We start from the raw sequence: 21738 nt of genomic DNA on the forward strand, positions 1-21738 counted from the left end.
TACCATGTTGCGTAGAAATAACGGGGATTTGCCTTGATATATGCCTTTCATGAGATAGAGTGGAGTTGTCAAAATATCACTGATTCACCCATCCTGAGATACCAACCGGGACTGGATTTCGCAATCTACTCGGGTCGTCACTTTTGCGGTAATAAACGATGGAGATCAAAACCTTGCCTTCGATCACCCCCCTCCAAATCAGCTTTTAGGTTACGGATGTCTCTACGGAATTTATAACTCTCCATCTTTGTGCTGCGTTCCTTAATAGTTCCGACGGGGGCGGTATCTGTGTAATTAATCATATTCAGGCGTTCGCTGATCTTTTCCAAGGCGTGTGGCAATTCCTAGGTAGGCGCTGATGGTCTCCCGATTACTATAGTAGAGGTTTCAGATTGTGTGGTTAGGTCAGGGCCAGAGCTATTTCGCGATCTAGTTAAAATGATAAACCGGTCGATACGACATGACCGAAGTAAAGTATCAGAACACGATTTTATGTACGGAGTCGTGGCAGCGAGCAATACACACAAGAAAACAGTTATAAACCACTTAATCTGTTTTACTTCTGGGTAAGTAAAGGTTTAGAGAGCTCTCCAGACTCTCAGACAGTGCTTACGCGAGCCTGTGTAAGTCCAGTGCATAGCATCAGGGGAGAAGGATGGTTACATGATTTTGCTTTTCAATCACCGTTAATTTGTCTCATTGGTGTCATCACTACTAGTATAAGTACCATAGGGCAAAGCTACAGTAGTAGTAGTGGTCTCCGTGCCTGTTTATTAGAAAAAAACCAGTCTACCTAAACATCAGGAGTTGATCAAGTCAACTTAGGTACCTGAGTGAGCATTTGAAAATTGTAAAATTTTAGGCCAACATAAGTATTCCTTGAAAGAAATCTTCTCAAGTACTGGTACATACTTCGTACCAAGTAATCAATATAGTACTATGAAGTCCCCGCCTAGTAGTGTTCTAGACCATCATCGTTTTTTGTTACTTGAGCGTGTACTCAAAACTGTTGGTAGCTCTCTAGGGTTCATAACTAAATTCGTATGATCGTTGCTCCTTCCATTTCATCTTCGCAGTTCCTTTGGCATACGTAGTATTTAGACTTTTTGATTATAGATTGCAGTCGACTTAATAGATTCTTCTTGTAAGCATCTACTTCAGAAGACGTGGTGGACTCTCAACATGAGATGATTTCAAGAGAGCAAATACTTTCTACTTGGAGAGAGAAAGAGAGAGAGGAAGAGCTCGTATACGATACCTAGACTCACCGGTGTTTGTTCGCCGAGTAGTATGGAGAGTTTTTGGTCATCAGAGGTGACTGTTTCATTTGTGTACGCATGTACATTGTTCGGGATTGAATGTGGCCTAGTAAGCGGGGCCGCAGCTTGAGACGACCGCGCCGGTTTTTCCGTGTTATGTCCAGGCCAACTCTCCATTTGCTTCCCACTACGTACACTGCTGCCCTGCATCTGAAAAGTACTGTCGTCTTTCATTTCCAATGCCTTCGTTGTCTTCCTACATCCTTTGACTATTCCCCTGTTCCCTTCTATTGTCTTCTACATTCGGTCCTTTTCATTCTTCTGCTCCCCCAATTATTCAATTCGCCTCAATTGATCCACCTGTCTACTACCGAGAACCGTAGACCAGGCCCTCGCCCATTGCCTAGTGTTCGCGAAGCTCCATGTTATGCTATCGGATATGACCGTATCTTATTATTGAACTCGGTTCCTTTTCCTTGTGAAGCATTTTCTTCCTTTCTTTTTATTGCCTTTTTCTTCTATTCCTACGGCTGTGTCGATTACTCAAGTCGGCTCTTCGTACTTCCGCTATTTACTTCTTTAATAATAAACCCGGTGACTTCTAGGGAGAGACGTCCATCATGGCTGAACCAGGAATTGCATTAAGCACTGGGGTCAACTTAACCTCTGATGTGCGGCGCCGAAATGTCCTGCACATGGAGGGGCCTGGAAGGGGGGCTGGTGGCATGGAGGAAATCCATAGCAAGCCCAAGCCCAAGGTATTTTTCCTCACAATTCTAAGCCTATACGATACTCAGTGACTAACGTCTGTCGGATTGAAAAGCAGGTTCACTCCCGTATTTCGATTGTTGATCAATGGGAACCTGTGGTCATGCCTCTCTTGTTGACAGCCGTAGCTATCTTCACGCGCATGTATCGTATTGGTCGCTCGAATATTGTGACTTGGGATGAAGCGCAGTAAGGAAAACATATTCCCTAATGAGTTATACGGTGTCGACCCAGTTTCTTACCCCTAGGCTTAGCTTTGGCAAGTTCGGATCACACTACCTGAAACGCGAGTTCTACTTCGACGTACACCCACCACTTGGAAAAATGCTTGTCGGCTTGTCAGGATATCTTGCCGGCTACAACGGGTCTTTTGAATTCAAATCTGGCGAGAAGTATCCAGAAGAAGTCAACTATACTTTCATGCGTGTGTTTAATGCCGCGTTTGGTGTCGTGTGTGTGCCACTTGCTTATTATACAGCTCGAGAACTTGGTTTCCGCAGGGCTACTGTCTGGCTCGTTAGTTTGATGGTGCTATTTGATAACTCATATGCAACCATCTCTAGATTCATCTTACTGGATTCCATGCTGCTGTGCTTCACGTTCACTACTACCCTCTGCTGGGCCAAGTTTCACCGACTGCAGCACGCGAGTTTCTCAACTGAGTGGTTTATCTGGCTATTCTTGACTGGGATAAGTATTGGTTGTGTGTGCAGTGTGAAATGGGTAGGCTTCTTTTGCACTGCTCTTGTAGGCCTCTATACGATCGAAGATCTATGGAATAAGTTCGGCGATCTAAAAATGTCAGAGGTCAGTCACGGAAGAACCTAGCGCTCCTAACCTGTTGCTAAACTCGCTGGCAGGTTGTCCTTGCGAAACATCTCTTGGCTCGTGTTGTTGGACTGATTGTCATACCGGTTTTGGTTTATGTATTTTCATTCTACTTACACTTCTTGGTTCTGGAAAACAGTGGACCCGGTGACGCTCAGATGAGTTCACTTTTCCAGGCCAATTTGAGAGGAACAGAGGTCGGGAAAGATAGTCCTTTGGAAATTGCTCTTGGCTCAAGAGTCACACTGAAGAACATGGGTTACGGCGGCGGACTTCTCCATTCGCATATCCAGACATATCCCGAAGGATCCTCTCAGCAACAAGTTACTTGCTATCACCACAAAGACGCCAACAATGACTGGTTCATCTACCCCAGTCGTCACGAGCCAGACTATGATCCAAGTGCGCCCCTGCAGTTTGTAAGTGATGGTGCTGTCATTCGTCTTATTCATGGGCAAACAGGTCGGAATTTACACTCTCATGCAATCCCTGCACCAATCTCCAAGTCCCAGTACGAAGTGTCGTGCTACGGCAATATTACGATCGGTGACGATAAAGACCATTGGGTGGTTGAGGTGGTTGATGATGTTGCATCGAGGGATAGAAGTAAAATCCGCACCCTTACTACTGCATTTCGCCTGCGACATCCTGTCTTAGGTTGTTATTTACGAGCCGGCAACGTCAATCTCCCGCAATGGGGTTTCAAGCAGATTGAAACTACATGCGTGAAAGAGAACAAACCGAGCGATGTATACACACACTGGAATGTCGAGTCTCACTTTAACGAACGGCGTAAGCTTCAAAAATTTTTGTTCCCTTGTTTATCTAAAAAAAAACGTATTGACAGTTGATTTGATAGTTCCGCCGGGTGATCCAGGATCTTACAAGTCGCCTTTCCTGAAAGATTTTATCCACCTGAATGTTGCCATGATGACGTCCAACAATGCACTGGTTCCCGACCCAGATAAGCAGGATGATCTCGCCTCAAAATTCTGGCAATGGCCCATACTTAATGTCGGGCTTCGGATGTGCTCTTGGGACGACAATACCATTAAATACTATCTCCTTGGCAACCCCTTCGTTTACTGGGGGAGTACGGTTAGTCTTGGAGTCTTTGGGCTTGTGGTTATTTGGTATCTCGTGCGTTGGCAGCGAGGTTACAATGAGCTTTCCCAAGCGGATATTAACCATATCCACTATTCTGGCGTGTACCCGGTCGTTGGATGGATACTGCATTATCTGCCTTTCATTGTTATGGGAAGGGTGACATATGTTCATCATTACTACCCAGCACTGTACTACGCCATACTTACCTTTGGGTTCTGCGTCGACTGGCTCACGCAAACAATGAATGGTAAACTCCGCTGGGCTATCTATTCTTTGCTTTACGCTCTCATAATCGGTATGTTCCTGTATTTCCGGGCGATTGTGTTTGGCATTGAAGGCTCGAGTCAGCAGTGGGCTCATTTGGACTGGTTGAGCGGCTGGCGCATAGCCAATTGAAATACCTCGCGTCTTCTGACATTCCTCTTTCCACTTCTCTCCTTTTCTATTTCCTATATTTGTCTTTCTTTCCCTTCTATTATCACACCGTCCTGTTTCCAGTATTCTATACTTCTATTGTTGTACTATGAAAACACTTCTGCTGTAGCCTGTGTACTATCGCGTTTCGATCATGCTGGCGAAATCAAACAAGGCTCGGTCGGTAGCTTAACCCGTCAGACCCAAGAACAAGACATATTGAGTTTCGATAGTATTTCCGAAAATATGCAGGGCATACTCTCCCAAAGCTTAGCTCTAGCTCTTGACACTTGCTTCTTAAAGAGGATAACTTCTCAAAATTTTCTCAGTTTTCAGGCAGTTTCGCATAACATCGCCATCGTTGGCGTTATGTACTTAACAACAGTTTGCAGCCCAACCGTTTCCACCCCTGCGCATTGCATCATTCAGACCCAGTGTAACAGTTTTGGGTACGCTAGTGTTTGCCCCCCCGGAAGCGCCGAAACCCTTCACTCCACTTCTGCGGTCATTTAGATCGTATCTGCCCGCTTCGATGTTTCGATAGATTCTTTCGGCGACCTCAACGAAAGCACGCTCGACGCCATCGCCAGACTTTGCGCTGGTCTCGACGTAGCGTACGACATTGTTCATGCGACACCACTCCTCCGCCTCTCGCCTCGTAACATGCCTCTGACTCCGTTGCGAATCATCACTAGCTAGATCGCTTTTGTTACCGACAAGTAAAACTACGATATCCTCTTCCGCAATTTGCCGCAAATCTTGCAGCCACTGGGTGCATGAAGCGAATGTAGATGGCCTCGTTATATCGAACACAAGCAGAGCTCCAGAGGCACCGCGGAAATAAGACCGTGTGATGGATTTGTACGTTTCTTGACCTGCCGTATCCCACAACGATAATTTCATCTTCTTTTGTGACTCGGGTACCTTGCGCGGAGGGTTAGGTAAGCCCGACATGACAAGCTCATTGGAGGTATCTAGAGCTATTGCCAGTGAAGAGGTCCGGCTGTGAGGGCTATCGTTTGGTTCTATTTCCAAGGCCTTTGAAGCAGGTGGCCCAACTGGAACTATGCGCGATCCAAATTCCACACCAATAGTCACATCGTGGGAAGATGAAAAGCGTCCTTCGCAAAGTCGGATAGTTAACTATAGCAGGGATTAGTGCAGTTGAACTATGACGATCTGGGACCTATGAGGACACTCACGCTAGACTTTCCAGTTCCGGAGTCACCGATACAGACAAGCTTAGCGATGTAGTCCCATGGCTGGGACATGGATACAGCAGAGTTTATTATGTCTTGAATGCAGAGTATTTGATTCTCGATTAATTGATATCCGCCAGCTCAAGTGTTTGAGAAAATCATGCTCCGAAAGCCGTCGCTAATAAACCGCACGGGAAAATCCCGAGCTAAATGATGGTGCCAGAGGTTCTGAAGACCAAGTGTACGGAGTATTATATGAGGATTGCCCGAGGCGGTAGTCCTTAGACCATTTGGAGGCGGGTTCCCAGGTGCACCGGTGCCCACGTGATCAACATTAGCAAAACCTCTCCCTCTTTTACCGGCCCAAGAAAGCGTTCATATAGTTGATGATTACCTATCGCGGCGCGAAACAAACAATGTCACCTAGTAGGAGTAATATTCCTCCAGACAAGACGAGGCGACTTTGATATGACATCATTCAAAGCCAATGAGCTACTATAGTAGCCTTGTCACAAAAGTTGGGCTGTTCGATTGCATAGGGATCCAACAATCTATTCGGGAGCTAGGTCAAATTTCTAACCGGGTACTCACTTCATGAAGTAACGTTACATACCTACCGACATCCATTGTTATTTTTCGGGATATTCGGATCCGGTGCTGAAACCCAATCATTCCTAGACCTGCGTTTAATACTACATATTCTATCAAAGAGTTGCTATGGTGGTGATCTGCTAAGCTCTGTGGAGCACCTGTGTGGGTCTTCATCTAGTCCTAAGTACGTACATAGGCATGAGGAGCTTTTCTGGAGGGGGGGGGGAAGGCTTCGGGAAACATATCAGAGAAGTCAGTCAATTTCTCAGCCTGTACGCCGTACTCTGTTCTATAGTGAAAATGGGCCTTCAAGTGCAAGATGCACCCGGAAGCTGAGTCATCTATCACCATGACCTTACCTTATGACGCTTGCACCTTACTTCTCCCATACTGATTCACCTTAACAGGTGCCTTACGACATAGGCCCCCGTTTTCTCTTCTTTCTAAAACCTGCCATATACTTATCTGAGAACTTTAACTCAAGTATATATCTTACTGGATGCTCCCCTTGACAGCCTCCATGTACCATCTATCTTAAAATTATCACGAACACCATCGGAGCTCACCGCTTATTCCTCCAAACGAGCAACATTCAGGACGGCTGATGAGCAGCAACCGCCTTGACCCCCTGATAGGCCCTGCGACGGAACCTAGTCAGATATGTTTTCAGAATGTATGTGCTGTATACATCTATAGAGCTGGCGTAATTTCAGCCTGCTCGCTGGGCTGACATTGCTCACCATCACAGATGCCTCCCGCTTCCTTGCCCAGTCACAGTCACGACTAGTCCCTCATTCTGAAGAAACGCGCAGAAAAGGCCATGGGCGCTTCATGCAACAACCGAGAAATTCTCGCATTCTACCCTCGCGGTCCTTTTTGCAAAGAGCGACTCTTGACCCGTATCACCCGGCGACATCTCAGATATCCAACCTTCCCTTTTCTCGGAACTTGGCCCGGCCGGCGCCCCTTTTTTACAGTGCTACTGACGAGTTCCGTGAAGAGGATGATGAAGCAGAGCATGAACGTGAAATCGCCGACTTCTACGCCCTTCAGAAATCAAGACGGAATTTTGGTAGTAGTCATCTCCGAGACTCATCGGAAATTGACGAAGAAGATGACCATTCTAGTAGTGCTGAGGAGAATGGAGTAGCCAGATATGGCATGTATAGCAAAGGGCAGGGTATCAGGAGCTCCTGGCGCCCCGTGACGTCCTATCATAACGAGCGAGACGTGAATGTTGGCCCCGTGGCTGAGGGTGTTGATGTTGAAGACGGACCACGCCTGGACGGAGACAATATCAAAGCTAGAGAGAAACTAGTTGACGTTCATCTCGAAGATAGCCTGCGATCTACCGTGGATAATGATAGAGTCGATTCTTCAGAGACAGGCGATGATAATCCTCCCTCTATCCAACGATTTCGGGAACAGCCTCAACAACAGAAGGGTAATTTTGGCATAGACTCATTTTTCATGCCCGTGAAAACGGATCGACAAACATTAACAGATGACCCCCAGCCATCAAGTCCCACAAATTCTCTTCGAATGTCGTTTGTACCGGTAAGAACGGAGTCGCCCGTACATGATGCCTTTTGGGGTCAACTCTTCTTGATATCCCTCGCTTGTCTTTTCGCTACATCATTCCTTGTCTATCTTCATACCTCGGCTCCCTCCGGGGACAAATCGAAGTGGGGCGACACTGTGTACTTGACTATCCACGCCTCCTTCTATCTCCTAGGTGTGTATACCGTTGTCTCGATTTTTGTCTCACTGCTGTGGCTTGCGCTACTGCGATCCTACGTGCGTCAACTGGTTCACGTGATCTTATTCGCTGTTCCTATCATTCTGTATTCTTTCTCTCTTTATCCATTTGTTTCAAGCTTCAGAGGCGCCTGGCATGGAACAAGCATACAGGATAAAGTGATGAGATGGGGTTCCATCATCCCGTTCATCATGGCTAGCGTGTGGATATACAATGTAATCCGGGGCCGCCATGCTATAGGCAAAGCAATTGGTATTCTGGAGTTTGCATGTCGGATCCTCGCCGCAAACCCGGAGCTACTAATATTTGGTCTTGGCATTCTCGCCTTCACCGTCTCATGGACGTGGTTGTGGATGCTTATGTTCACGCGGGTGTTTCTAGGAGGAAATATAACGGGGTCGAAGCGCTTCGTTGTCAGTTTCAGTAGTTGGTGGCTGGGGGTCTGCTTCATTCTTGTCTACCTATGGTCACTGGGAGTCGTGGCGGGTATTCAACGTGCAGTTACAGCTGCTACAGTAAGCCAGTGGTACTTTCATCGACTCGCAACCCCTGCTCCAACATCAAGGCGAATTGTTCGGGCCGCAATTGTGCATTCATTCACGGCTTTATTTGGCACAATTTGCTTGTCAAGGTTAAGCGCACTGCTAATTCGACTTCCTCTTCTCTTCCTCCCGAGTCGTGTCACCTTTGTCTTAAGCTTGTTCACTTACTCCGTTGCACCCGCTCCGGTCACAACGCTCACAGACCCCCTTGCACTCACTTATGCTGCGATACATTCACAGCCACTGATGGTGTCTGCTCGAAGCCTTACACGTATGACGGCTCTCTCGCCTGCTATAGTTAGTCCCTCGCTGCACCCGCGGTCCTTTTCACGACCACGCGAAACCATGACACCTCTTCTTCCATATCGGCTCTCAAAGCTTATTCTCCATGCTGCCCGACTTATGATGTCTCTGGCTCTTGGGTTTGGAGGTTGGGTGACTACTGCTCGTGACCTAGGTGTATCAAGTAGTAGTGGTGTCGCTCGAGGCAGTTTGTACGCCTATGTGGTCGGGCTGATTGCAGGGACGATTGGTTGGAGTGTGCTGGGAGCAATAGAATGTGTAATTGCTGATATTGTAGATGCTTCCGTTATCTGCTGGAGCAGTGAAGTCGGCGCATATGGCAGAGAAGCTAGGTATTGTCGGGAGGCTGGCTGGGTCTTTGGAGGGGAATTGAATCCCAGCTCCCCCTATACGAGCCATCGATAGGCACCTTAACTGCCCAAGCGGTTGCATCGCATAACATAGCGCTAGGATCATTGTTTAGCTTTTTGCGCTTCTTCTGCTCCATTCCCGCGCCTTCTATTTTACTTCCCTCTCGCTTTCTTCCCACCATTCTTCTAATGCGGCCGTCGGTGTCTTCATACGAGAAAGCCGATATCCCCTTATTATCTCAGCTTTGAGCACTTCAGAGTTGCCGCCATGATTATTAAACGTGAGCATCGATTTGAATTTTCAGCGGTGTGTTCTAGGTGTTGCATGTCGGTGCTTCATGGCGTTAGATCTCGAAGGACTTACCTTCAATGACATGCATGGCCCAGATCTAATTGAGGCAAATCGATATATTGCTGCAGATTGACGAGCTTGCACGGAAATGAAAATATTTTGTGACTGTTTCGCGTAGGTCGTTTACAGGGTAGAGGCTATGAATATCGCTTGAGTGACTCCCTGTAGAATGCATTGAGTTGGGATTGACTACATTGAAAATTAGTCCAAGTATTACCGATCTAACCGCAAAGATTTACGTCCTGAATAATATCTACACTAGTCTGCAGAATACAGAAAAGTACTCTCATAGAAATAAATATACCTGAGCCAGGTGCAACTATACATGACCTCTATCACAAAATGGATATAACCCGTGGTATCATAGTATAATAACAGGTAACAAATGAATGATATCTGTACGCCACTTGCTTCTCGCCTAACTTCCAATGACGCCAACGCAGACCGCTGGAAATCTTAAAAAGAAAAAGAAAGAAAAAAGAAGAGGGGTGTGGGGGTTGAAAGATTGAGATAAGGAGATGCTATAGACAGAGCCGACCACTCCATTCCACACCTTCCCTTTTGCACCACTCTCGCAGTATTGAATAACCAAACCGGACAGTCTCTACTGGTGTGGTCATTCTTCCCAAGGGTAGGAAAAACTCACCAGAGTAGTCACCAGGTTTAAGTTGTTGCCTCCCTTGTTCAGAGTAATTTTTAGACCGCCTAGACCAAGTGTTCGGAAATTCACAAACAAGAATGTCTTCTGAAAGACCCTGTGAGCCTTCAAACCACAGCCTCCGGGATTCTTTATAACTGTCAGGCAGCCGATTCTTCAACTCCAGGATTTCCTTGCGATTCTTTTTGTTTTCATCGAATAGAACAGTATTTGCATCACTACCTAGTGTTAGTGCAGGGGTTTGCTCCCCCGGTAAAGGGGTGACCGCAAGCCTCTCTAAATCAAGCGCATGAATAGCATCATAAGATGTAGCGCCAAGAATCAAACAAAGGCTGTGAAGTCGAGGGAAGGGGGCGCTATTCTTTTTGACCACGCGCCAATAAGCGAGTATAGATAGCCAAGATGACGAGTCGCTGATCTGACGAGACAGCATCTTAGATTGATCATCAGCAACAAAGGCTAGAATGAAGCAGAGGATAGCTTCAATTGCAGTAGCAGCCGCAAGCTTCTCGTCGACATCAGTCACGCAATCCCTGGCAGTGTGCCGCTCCGCGGCATGCTTTAACTCCCGGCCTAGATTCCCGTATTTCTGATATTCGTCTTTCCAAGCTCGGCGCTCACCATTGCGTGACGCGCCTGGCTGATGGCTTACTTGTGCCAGAGATGGTTTTACAGCTATGGCCGAATCCCCTGACGGACATTTGATAGTTTGCTGAGAGGATGCTCTGCCTTCATTGCTCACAGATTCTGAGCGATGACTAGAGTCTTTAACATCTTTAACAGTTGTGGCTAAGGCATGTTTGGTCTTCTCCTGGCCATATGCCATAGCACCAGGAATGGAAGACACGGGGGTTCGAGGCTTTTCTGAGCCTGCAACCCTAGGCACTTGGCTGCTCAGAACGTGTTTTAATTTCCCTTCAGACCGGTAAAGCCTAAAAGGGGAGTTATCAGACGTCGTAGCCTTTGGCACATTTTCAGTGAGTTTCTTGCTCGTATTTGATTCGAGATCGGCTGGATTCTTCACAGGTGAACTTGGAGGCACCGCTTTTCTTTTCCCAGAAAATTTAAGGAGACCCTCGACACGCTTCCTATTCGCCCTGCCATACTTGAGCTTTATCAGTAGTTGCGGTTTCGCTAATCTCTCATAGCTATTTAGCTTGTCATCTGGTTGGTATCGTGAACCGGACGTGGAAATTCCGCCTAAACAAGGATTCATAGGGTCTTGAGTAGCAGATGGACGCTTATCAGACATGGGGCTTAGGTGTTTGCTTCGCGAACCCTGACGGCTAATGGCGGGACTTGAATCTTTGTATGACGTGCCGTAATCGGAGCATTTTGCTTTGTGAGATTTGGCCCTCAGCATATCACTAGTAGGGGCATTTTTCGCCCGTGAAGAGTCTAAAACAAATGCATCCTCACCGAGTTTGGCGAGCTCTTTCTCTATATCTGGCGGGAGGGTTGGCGATAAGAGCCTAGGTAGTTTAGGGCTGCTTGAAGTTGGTGGAAGTGTGGGCGATAAGAGAGTTGGAAGACCATTGGATTTCGTGCGCCCAGACTTATTGAGCTCTGCTGCCGCTTCGGGAGAGAGTTTCGGCCTCTTCGAGACGCCTATTTCGGAACTCTTCTTTTCCTGCAATTCGGCCCGCTCTGACTCAGTCTCGGGAGCGCGCTTCCGTTCTAGGGTTTCAGAATCAGGTCGGGTAGATATGTGTGAATTCGTGACTTTATCCGAGAACCTCTGTGGATTATCTCCAGCAGGGCTGGCTTTGGGGCCTCGTCGGCTGTCGTCAAGTGCAGAGTCTTGTTGGCTGGAAGCTTCCTGGCCGAAATGTGGAGGTGAGGCTCCTGTCTTTCTTTTATTCTTATAATCGTTCAGGCTGATCTTCTTTTTGAGAGACCCATTCCATGCAGTGCCTGCTGCACCTTGAAGCCCGGAGCGCTGGTCGGACATGACGTTTCCAGTCCCGTCTGACCAATCACCAACAGCCACTAGTAAAGAATCTCCTTCGTGATGAGTTAAGAAGGTCATATACTGAAGTTGGTGCTCTTCTGGAGCGAACGGCCCGTCATTACCCACAGCCCAATTATTGACAAAGCGGCCACCAAGGCGAAAAGGCACATCGGTGGGCACAGTTAGGAGAAAAGGATAAAGAGGAAGGATGTCTTCCTTAAGACCTTTTAGTCGTCGATCGATCGGATGCTGCTCCGACGTAGATGCCCGGTTACTGGGAATCTTAGTGGTTCTTATATCATCGTCCGTGGAGCGAGAGGGCCAGTTCACCGACATTGCACCCCGTTGACCGAACGAGTATAAGATGATTGACAACCGTAGCGAAAAGTATGTTGCGGTAGTCGAATGCTAGAAAACACTATCCTGTTACTTCCGTCTTCTTTTTGCTGAGGTTTCCAGGTTAGCGGAGCTCATATGGTTTCGTTGCACGATAATATGACGTTAAGATAGTAATAAGAGCATCACAGCGATCGCCTTGCAAATTAGCCCAGTCTGCGCTCCCTCTACAAGGCTCGTCGTCGACAAACTTGTATGAGTACAGACATACGATGGAAGCGGCTAGATCTCGCTTGCCTTTCAGCCTTGTGTCACACCGCTTGGGCTTTGAAGATAATGTTGGTCACTAAATAAACGCTTGCCGAAGTTGGTCGGCCACACGAAACACGCAAGGGCGATTGTCGAGGTTTACAATCCCAGGAGCCGAACCAATGTTAATCATTCCAAATAAAGTATATTTATACAATGAGCGAGACCCTTCAAATGGACAAAGCCAGTGATTAAGCCCGCGGTCTTCACGAAAATGGAAACTGGCGACAGGCAGGCGGTGGATGCCAGAACGAGGCCATATGGACGGAGGGCCCTTTCTGTCGTTGAATGTATGTTCGTGGGCGCCCAATGGAGAGGAGCTGGAATGATGTAGGGCAATTTCAAGGGGGTAGTGAGGAGGTCGAGGTCGAAGATAGAGGAAGAAGAGGAGAAGAAAGAAAGATGGATAGATAGCAAAAAGAAAGGGGCCGAAGACCAGGACGGGAGAATGTATAGGTAGAGGCAAGAACTTCCTCATAAAGATGGAGAGGTAAACCATTCGGGACTCGGACTGGAGCCGAAGCGGAGACGCTTGGCAATACGCAATTACTACTGACTTTATAGAATATGTATACATGCTGTACTACTATCCGCATGTACATATGTACACATGTATATTCACTAGATCTTCCTGATCCCACTCGGGTGCCTATCAGGGAATGCTTTGACAGGAATCAACAAGAGCAATTTTTTGACTTTCTTTCCCACAATCCGATCAACTGGCAGAGAGTATTTCTTTCCAGAAAGCCCTGGAATGCTTCTGTTCACATTCACCAACTCCAGGGATAATCTCTACCTCTTTACATGTCAGCTGGAAGGACAAAGGCTCGTAGGTAGCTGGTGAGATGGGACTCTTCGCTACTTCATCATTTTAGCTGCTTTCGGAATGGCTTCAAGGTGGTTCCCTCTGGATATTGGATACTCCTAGCGACCTACCAGGTGTTGGCCTTAGTCTGAAATTGGCAAAGCAAGACGAATGAGATAGAATGAGCTCATGACTATATATAGACTGCTAAAGATCGCATACAAGTCAGTGTAGTTAGTTACAGTATACATTGGATTTAAGTTAAAATGAATGGCGCTGTGCATATATATATATAGTTTCTTTGCCTTTTCGCCGCCTTTCTTCCATGAAATTTATATTTATCGATAGGTTCGGAGCGGAAATGATGTCACCCCCTCCTCTCCTCCGCTTGATTTTATTTGATCCTTCCAAAACACACAGTCGTACATCTAGTTTTTCCCACAATCATAGAACGAGTCCTTTGCTATCATTACGAGTCTGTTTCGACTGATTCCCAGGCAATTTGCCTCTAATCATCTGCCTTCTCAGCCGTTGCCTTGTGAGAGACCCTCATGGTTCTTGTTGCGCTACGTCCCTTTGTAAACCGCCCTCATCTTTGCCTGTCTTTTCGCAATACCCTGCATCAGATACAAGCTGTAAGAATTCGGTCGGTTCACATGGATACTCAATCATCAGACTGTACGAAGGGGGTTTCACTGGCGAGGCTCCCAAAATCCAATACATTTACAGCCAAGCTGCCACCAGACCCTGCCTTCGAGACACCCGAGATCTCCCATGGAGCCCCGAGGCAAGCTCTTGGCCCTCGCTTGGTGAGTGGCGCTCTGTACACCTTTGTTCGTCCCGAACCAGCCAAGAAAATGGAGCTTCTGGGTGTCAGTCCCAAAGCAATGGAAGATCTGGGACTCGAGCCAGGTGAAGAGGTCACCCCTCAATTCAAAGCATTAGTCTCTGGAAATCTTTTTTTTTGGGACGAAGAAAACGGAGGCATCTACCCATGGGCGCAATGCTACGGAGGTAATGTAAACCCATTCATTGAGGTCTTTCGCTGTCCATAGTTAACAATGTGAAGGATGGCAATTGTATGTGCCCTTTGTGAACCTATACTAGGGTGGAGAAATTGACATATCACAGCGGCTCATGGGCTGGGCAGCTTGGAGATGGGGTAAGCTTTGTTCCTAGAGATTGCCGTAGACCTGAACTGACTTTGAGCAGCGTGCTATAAGCCTATTCGAGTGCACCAACCCGAAAACGAACATTCGATATGAACTACAGCTCAAAGGGGCTGGAAGGACCCCCTACTCACGCTTCGCAGATGGAAAAGCAGTCCTGCGATCTAGCATTCGCGAATTTGTCGTGTCGGAAGGTACAGGGCCATTAGCCATGTAATGCCATAGGCTTAGCTAATAACAAGCACACCGTATAGCCCTTTATGCACTTAGCGTGCCAACTACTCGAGCCTTGTCGATTACCCTACTACCTGAATCCAAGGTTTTACGCGAGCGCATTGAACCTGGGGCAATAGTGGCCCGGTTTGCCGAATCGTGGTTGAGAATAGGAACGTTCGACCTTCTGCGCGCTCGCGGTGACAGGGATTTAATCAGACAACTGGCTACCTTTGTAGCTGAAGATGTGTTCCACGGTTGGGATGCTTTGCCTGCCGCAGTATCGTTGGGTGAAAATCAGCTCATCGATGCTATTGAGAATCCAGGAAGAGGAGTCCCGTGGAACGAAATTCAAAAGCATCAGGGGGTGGGAGAGAACCGGTTTGCGAGGCTGTACAGAGAGATCGCACGACGAAATGCAAGGACTGTGGCTGCCTGGCAATCTTACGGCTTCATGAATGGCGTGTTGAACACCGACAACACATCAATATATGGTTTGTCGATTGATTTTGGCCCGTTCGCTTTCATGGATAATTTCGATCCTCACTACACACCAAACCATGATGACCATTTGCTGAGGTACTCGTACAAAAACCAGCCAACAATTATATGGTGGAACCTAGTCAGGCTAGGAGAGTCTTTAGGAGAGCTAATGGGGGTCGGAGACAAAGTTGATGAAGAAAGCTTTGTGAAAGAAGGGTTAACCGACGATGCTGCTCCTCTCGTCGTCAAACATGCTGAGGATATTATCGAACGCACGGGCGAAGAGTATAGGGTGGTATTTTTGAGTGAATACAAGCGGTTGATGGCCAGAAGACTTGGACTAAAGACCCAGAAGGAGTCGGACTTTCAGGGTCTTTTTTCAGAAATGCTTGACACGCTAGAGGCCTTAGAGCTTGATTTCAATCATTTTTTCAGGCGGCTTTCTCACATACCGCTCACTGACCTCGACACCGACGTAAAACGGAAAGAAGTCGCGCCAATTTTTTTTCATAACGAAGGGTATGGTGGGGTCGGATATACAGAAGATTCCGCAAAGGAGCGCATCGGAAATTGGCTTGAGCGCTGGAGACTGCGAGTTCTTGAGGATTGGGGGCATGGAAATGATGTAGATCGGCAGAAAGCTATGAAAGAGGTGAACCCGAAGGTGAGTTTTGTAATTTCTTCGACGACACCAGATTTGGATTTCTAACAGCATCGATAAAATAGTTCGTACCTCGCGGATGGGTACTAGACGAAGTTATTGAGCGAGTAGAGCGGCTGGGAGATCGAGAAATCCTTAGCCGCGTGATGCAAATGGCCCTGAATCCCTTCCAGGATGAATGGGGCTGGAACAAAGAAGAGGAAGAACGCTTCTGTGGAGACGTTCCACGATACAAGCGAGCCATGATGTGCAGCTGCAGTTCCTAAGACGATTTAAACAACCTCGACAATTACTCAATTACAATTCTTCTCCCCCTCATTCGCGAATAGTATATCTGTATATAACCCCAGTAGCGGTGTACAAAGAATAGGTAAGAAAGTAGGGGGAGAGACTGAACGTGCTGTAGCCTTATGTCACTAATGGTAGTTGATCAGTATTCTAGTTTTTGCAGCACTGTATACAAATCTGATGAAGGCGAGGGGCAATTCGAGGAAACCGTCACTAAAGGGTTAGATGGTGTCAAGATTACTTTCAGTAGCCGCGTGATGTTATGAATGAATTTATTTTTCTTGCAGTCATCCGCATTACACAAAAGAATGGAATCATATTTGCCCCCCTGACCACCTGCCATTGTACTGTAAAAGTAACCACTGTCCACATTCAAAAACAGAGGACAATAACAGCGGGTGCGATGTCATGGAACGCAAGTATCCATGAAGATCAGCTCGTGGGACGGGCAAAAGCCATCAAGGCCAGAGTTGTGAGCCAAGCCTTGATTTGGCTACACAACAGAGCGGCAAGACGGATGTTCGAATAGTTTCGAAGAGCATGGCTTCGATCCACGAGAACGCCTACAAACCCTGATCTCGTGTATATACTGGTACGACAGAATAGACGAATGACCCAAATTGGATACCGACCTAGTTAGGGCAGGCAGCTTGAACGTGGCCAGGTTGCTTGCAGTTGTAGCAAACCCGTTCACCCTTAGCTTCAGTGGGACAGTCCCGAGAAACATGTCCGACCTCTCCACCTACATTTATGCTATCAGTACAAACACAAGCAGTAGAGATAGTAAAGAACCACGTACAGTTGTAGCACTTCTGACCATGGGTGCAGTCACGAGCCATGTGACCGAAGCCACCGCAGGAGTAGCAGGTCTGTTGACGGCCACCAAATCCACCTCCGTAGCTGCCGCCCTGAGGACAGTTCCGTGCAATGTGGCCGACCCGGCCGCACTTATAACATTCCTGGCCACTAGTAGCACCGCTGTAGCTATCGCCGGAGGCTGCCTGAGGGCATTCACGGGAAATATGACCAACACCGCTGCAACGGTAGCAGGACTTCTCCTTAGGAGCTACTGTGCATTCACGGCCTAGGAAAGAAGTAGTTGTTAGGTGAGCTGCACTTATTATTATCAAGGGGTCGAGTCCACTTACTAACATGTCCCTGACCTGCAATCCAGTTTTAATCTGTTAGACAAGAGGATACTAATACAAGATAATATGATGGGTTTTGTGATGACTCCCGATCAAATAAAGAGAAAATTGCTAAGGTATAACGTACCACCACAGTTGTAGCTGTACTTCGATAGTCAGTAATGGTGAACTATAGCAGAAGCATCAAGGTGTATACTATACCAAGTTGGGGTGCCCTTCTTTGGACAATCACGGGCCTAAAAGTCCGGCTTTGTGAGTATTTGATTTCAATAAAAGCACATAAAAAGGCACACAATTGATGTTCTTTTTAATAGTAAGCTAGAGAGATATTACCTGATGAGAACCCTCGCCACCTGTGGTATAGAAAATGTTAGCTCAATTTCTCGGTCGTCCGAAAAGGAAGACATCGATTTTCTGCAGTTCCACACACAAATGTCTAGGATGGAACATTTTCTGTGGATATACTTTTTTCAATGGACAACCATTCAAATCAGAACAAAGCACCGAATTTATAAAAAAAGCATCATGATGTGCAGAGCGGGGGTCGAGGGAAACCTTTTGGCCTGGATCGCAAGGTGAGGACACAAAAGCTGGATGTCAAAATCGTAGCGACTGTTAAAGAATCGAGGCCGCTATAGTAAAAAAGAGAAAAAGAAAAAGAAAATCCACTCACAGTTGAAGCATCCACGAGCTCCAGCTTGGAAACTCATGTTGATTGAATCCGGTAGATAATTGAGGTAGATATGAAATGGACAGATTGAATAGTAGCAAATAGTTATGGAGAGATCTGAAAATTTTCGAGAGACAACCACAATGATAGAGATTGGTTGATTGATGAAAAATTAATGCAGATAATATGTTCAAGGCGGTACGCGGGGAATAAAGTGAATTAATCAAGTAAATTAAATTTACTCGCTTCCCGTGTGGTTCCTACAGAGCTCTTATTCTTTTTAGTTAGTCTGGTCTTTGCGGTACCAGACGGCACATCCATTCAACGTCTCCTTCATTCAAAACCCGCCCACCTACTCTTCTTAGCTCCTACACTTGGGTTATGAAAATAGTAGAGCAATGAATATAGAGAGAGAGGGAGTGGGTGAAATATGCGGTTGATGTGTTCATTAGGAGCCACAAAGGTCGCCAGACCTGCTGGCTAGGAGACAGGGTTAGAGAACACCTCAGACAAATTTTGTAGCAAATCATTTGTACTAACCCCTTATCAGTTCTTTTGTTGTCCTCTGTCCAGCCATCTCAAAGTAAAGCGAATGGCTGAATAGAAGCTGATTTGCACTATGATAGAACACCAATCTGATATAGCGAAGATGTATAAGTAGGAAACTGAAGATGATCAAGACCACACGAGGAGCACTGAAGAATTATGAAATTCTTTTCAGATGACCACGAGGGCAAGCAAATATCCCAATTAACCTTGGGTAATGCACGCAGTGAAATACAGAGGAACCCCTCCCATCCGCCAAGGTCCTTAAGGTCTGACACTGAGAATGTTTAACGGGTTATGCTGTCAACAGAAATCACGAAGACCCCGCTTAGGCTAGAGTACCGCTTCCTTGAATTTTTTTTTTTTTTTTTTTTTTTTTTTGGATTTGGGATGATGCACCTGTCACTCTTCTCCTGCCTCTCTACTCGGTGTATATAAAATAAAATTCATGTGAAGTCGTAAAATTCAAGTAGCTGGTTTCCGATTTTCCTCTCGCGAAGCAGAAGCACACGCTTGTCATCAAATTCAACGCTGCCGTGGCTTTGATCCAACCCGCAAGACTTTTCTAGAGAGTGGAACTGACTCCCACCAACTTCGTAACGAGGAACTCTAGATAACACACCAAATGCTTCATACTTCCGATATTGCTTGTTTTCGGGGCTAACTTGGATGCTATTTTCCTCCAACGTCTTCTGCGTTCCAAAATGGGAGATCAAAGGTTCAAGTTCCCATATTCTAATTTCATCGCCACGTGAACTAACAGACACCGCTTTACCACGATCGCCGACTTGTACGGCCGAAACTGATGAAGTGTGGCCCCAGAGTCTCTGGCCTCCTTTGACATAGAGTCTCGCCGCTGTTGAAACAACAAGATACACAGTCAAAGTGTTGTCTGCATGAGAAGTCAAGAGGTATGGATGTGAATAGGAGATCGAGGTTGGCGGTTCTCGATGTAATATCGATGGTTCGGTATGCCATCCGTACAGGTCTCCATTCGATGAGGGTCGGTTCTGCCTAGTTGCTCGGCTAGAAAAGTGAGAAGGTGCTATACCGTACTGACAGTCCACCGTAGTCGTGAGTCGTGAATTGATCTGCTGACCACCTTCATCGAAGTGCAGTTCTTGGATCCCTACTGACCAACCACATCCGGTGTGGTAAAAACTGTACACTATGGACGATATGATTTCTGAGCCTGCAATTCGCACAGATAATGACATTGGTCCCAGTATGCTCTCAGCTTTGAGAGTTGTAAGGAGATAGGCCTCCTCTGTCAACTCACTAGGGGCCTGATCCGAGTTCTCGTTCATGGATGAAACCATAAATAATGATAACGCATTGCGTCGAGAAACCATTAGAACATAAGGGAACGAAGAAGCCATCCCGATTATTGCCCCGTCGGCGGAGCTAGAATGAGTAAACCGTAACTCCAATCGCAAAGCTCCAGTATCCATATTATATACGCTGAAACAACCGCTCTCAAATCCGACGGCTATCCTCACCACACCTTGCTGTGGACAGTATGATGCTGTCAATGAGGTCGGCACCATAGGCGCTTGTGACTCGGAGCCCGTGAACGGTACATTTGCTGAACATGATTCTGGATTGTCCGCGTGCCAAGCCCTAAGTCCATGGCCGGAGTCTGCTGTAAAAATAAGCCCAGCGCAAAACTTGACCAACACAGGCGGTTTTGGGGGTTGGGATAGCTCGACTGCAGTGACACGGCAGATACCCTTAGACCAGTTGTGCCTAAGACGATACTGTCTTTTCCAGTTTGTAACTTTGCCTTCTTTCGCTAGATGACCGTGGTCGAGCCATGTAGACACTTTGGGCGAGTACCCAATATGTGGAAAATGAGGAGTGGCATGTCTCACACCTAAACGACGCACTCGAGGCCGTACCCAACGAAAGTAGTATTGTCGCTTCCATAGCTCCGAGTCTCCGGCTAGATCATGGAAGCGACGGGACACACTGAATGGAGACCAGCAAATTAGCGATTTGTGAGCCAAACCCCTTTCTGAATAAACCTACCTCTGACATAAAAGCAAGGATGGTACGGATAGAAAAGATAGTACGTGTAATAACACTTCGTCGCTTAAGGATGAAAGATAATCGGTGTCATAGGCTTGAGATAGACAACAGCGTTTGGGCATTGGATATATTGCATCATCATCAATATCCTTAATATCACATCTTTTTGACATGCTGCTAATAATAGGGGGATAATTATAAGATAAAGCGCATGCGCATACGGAATGTTAGTCTGTTGAGGGACTGAGTACCTAGTAGTAGTAGAAGTAGAGGCCGCGAGTACTGATAAGGACGCCAAGCCCAGGTCTGGATAAAGCTGTACCAATCATATAGCACTAGATTTCTCGGATTATTAGATAATTCTTGTTCCGGAATACTATACAATACACCGCCTTCGGATAACTCTAAGCTACTACTCCATACAGAGTACTAGATAGTACTACAGTAGTACCACCTACGGCAGCCTATTGCGGCCACTCCGCAAAAATCGAAATCATCAAATCACCGAATTTACTATTAGTTTGACACCCTATCTACCATGTAGTTATAGATTCTTAATACTATATTTCCACCTTATTTACTTTTCTATATCTTTGTATACTACTGTTATTTTACTATATTCCGGCGCCCTCGAGCGTAGGGGGTTAGAGTCCCCCCAATATCCGCGAAGAGGATTAAGGAACGAATTAAATAAATAAGAGTACCTCCCCTCCCAACGCGCAAGATTATAGATAGAATTAGAGAATATAGGCCTTTACAGCTAACTAATTCCTATACTGTTAATATTCCGGGGTCACGAAAACTATGATTCTGAGTAAAGTAATTAAGTATAGGTGATCGTTTTAGTCTTCTAAAATAGTACCTTATAGAACTATTTAAGACTAGCTATAGACATAATATAATAGATATAGTAGAGATAGTCTTATTTTCTATAAATTAATAGACCATTATTCTACTATTGTTGCTAATAAAGCTTTAATTTCTATGGTAAAATTGATGAT

General features: G+C 46.4%; 6 protein-coding genes across 6 annotated transcripts; 3 read left to right on the forward strand and 3 right to left on the reverse strand.

Annotated features, from left to right (window-relative positions):
* Nucleotides 1-1412: 1412 nt before the first annotated feature.
* On the forward strand, nt 1413-4551 carry pmt2 (protein O-mannosyl transferase). The gene is made up of 5 exons (XM_032049632.1): nt 1413-2017; nt 2086-2216; nt 2282-2834; nt 2888-3647; nt 3715-4551. Exons 1-5 carry the CDS (start codon nt 1880-1882, stop codon nt 4356-4358), a joined length of 2226 nt encoding a protein of 741 aa, XP_031895533.1. The 5' UTR covers nt 1413-1879; the 3' UTR covers nt 4359-4551.
* Nucleotides 4552-4554: 3 nt separating this feature from the next.
* BDW43DRAFT_209249 (P-loop containing nucleoside triphosphate hydrolase protein) lies at nt 4555-5894 on the reverse strand. Its single transcript, XM_032039239.1, has 2 exons — nt 5579-5894; nt 4555-5519 (listed from the first exon to the last, which is right to left on the reverse strand). The coding sequence occupies exons 1-2, from the start codon at nt 5645-5647 to the stop codon at nt 4752-4754; spliced, it is 837 nt and encodes a 278-aa protein (XP_031895534.1). The 5' UTR covers nt 5648-5894; the 3' UTR covers nt 4555-4751.
* Nucleotides 5895-6826: 932 nt separating this feature from the next.
* BDW43DRAFT_303647 (uncharacterized protein) lies at nt 6827-9175 on the forward strand (the record flags this gene model as incomplete). Its single annotated transcript, XM_032045455.1, has 2 exons — nt 6827-6839; nt 6915-9175. The coding sequence occupies 2 exons, from the start codon at nt 6827-6829 to the stop codon at nt 9173-9175; spliced, it is 2274 nt and encodes a 757-aa protein (XP_031895535.1).
* Nucleotides 9176-9693: 518 nt separating this feature from the next.
* BDW43DRAFT_209133 (uncharacterized protein) lies at nt 9694-12590 on the reverse strand. The gene has a single exon (XM_032039237.1). The coding sequence runs from the start codon at nt 12415-12417 to the stop codon at nt 9994-9996; it is 2424 nt and encodes an 807-aa protein (XP_031895536.1). The 5' UTR covers nt 12418-12590; the 3' UTR covers nt 9694-9993.
* Nucleotides 12591-13834: 1244 nt separating this feature from the next.
* BDW43DRAFT_209378 (YdiU domain protein) lies at nt 13835-16465 on the forward strand. Its single transcript, XM_032039240.1, has 6 exons — nt 13835-14545; nt 14601-14610; nt 14663-14693; nt 14744-14894; nt 14955-16060; nt 16123-16465. Exons 1-6 carry the CDS (start codon nt 14083-14085, stop codon nt 16321-16323), a joined length of 1962 nt encoding a protein of 653 aa, XP_031895537.1. The 5' UTR covers nt 13835-14082; the 3' UTR covers nt 16324-16465.
* Nucleotides 16466-19063: 2598 nt separating this feature from the next.
* On the reverse strand, nt 19064-20989 carry BDW43DRAFT_290187 (WD domain protein). Its single transcript, XM_032043484.1, has 2 exons — nt 20738-20989; nt 19064-20677 (listed from the first exon to the last, which is right to left on the reverse strand). The coding sequence occupies exons 1-2, from the start codon at nt 20908-20910 to the stop codon at nt 19156-19158; spliced, it is 1695 nt and encodes a 564-aa protein (XP_031895538.1). The 5' UTR covers nt 20911-20989; the 3' UTR covers nt 19064-19155.
* Between the last annotated feature and the right edge of the window lie 749 nt (nt 20990-21738).

This window comes from Aspergillus alliaceus (genome assembly GCF_009176365.1).
Source record: "Aspergillus alliaceus strain CBS 536.65 unplaced genomic scaffold BDW43scaffold_61, whole genome shotgun sequence".
NCBI classification, from domain to species: Eukaryota; Fungi; Ascomycota; class Eurotiomycetes; order Eurotiales; family Aspergillaceae; genus Aspergillus; species Aspergillus alliaceus.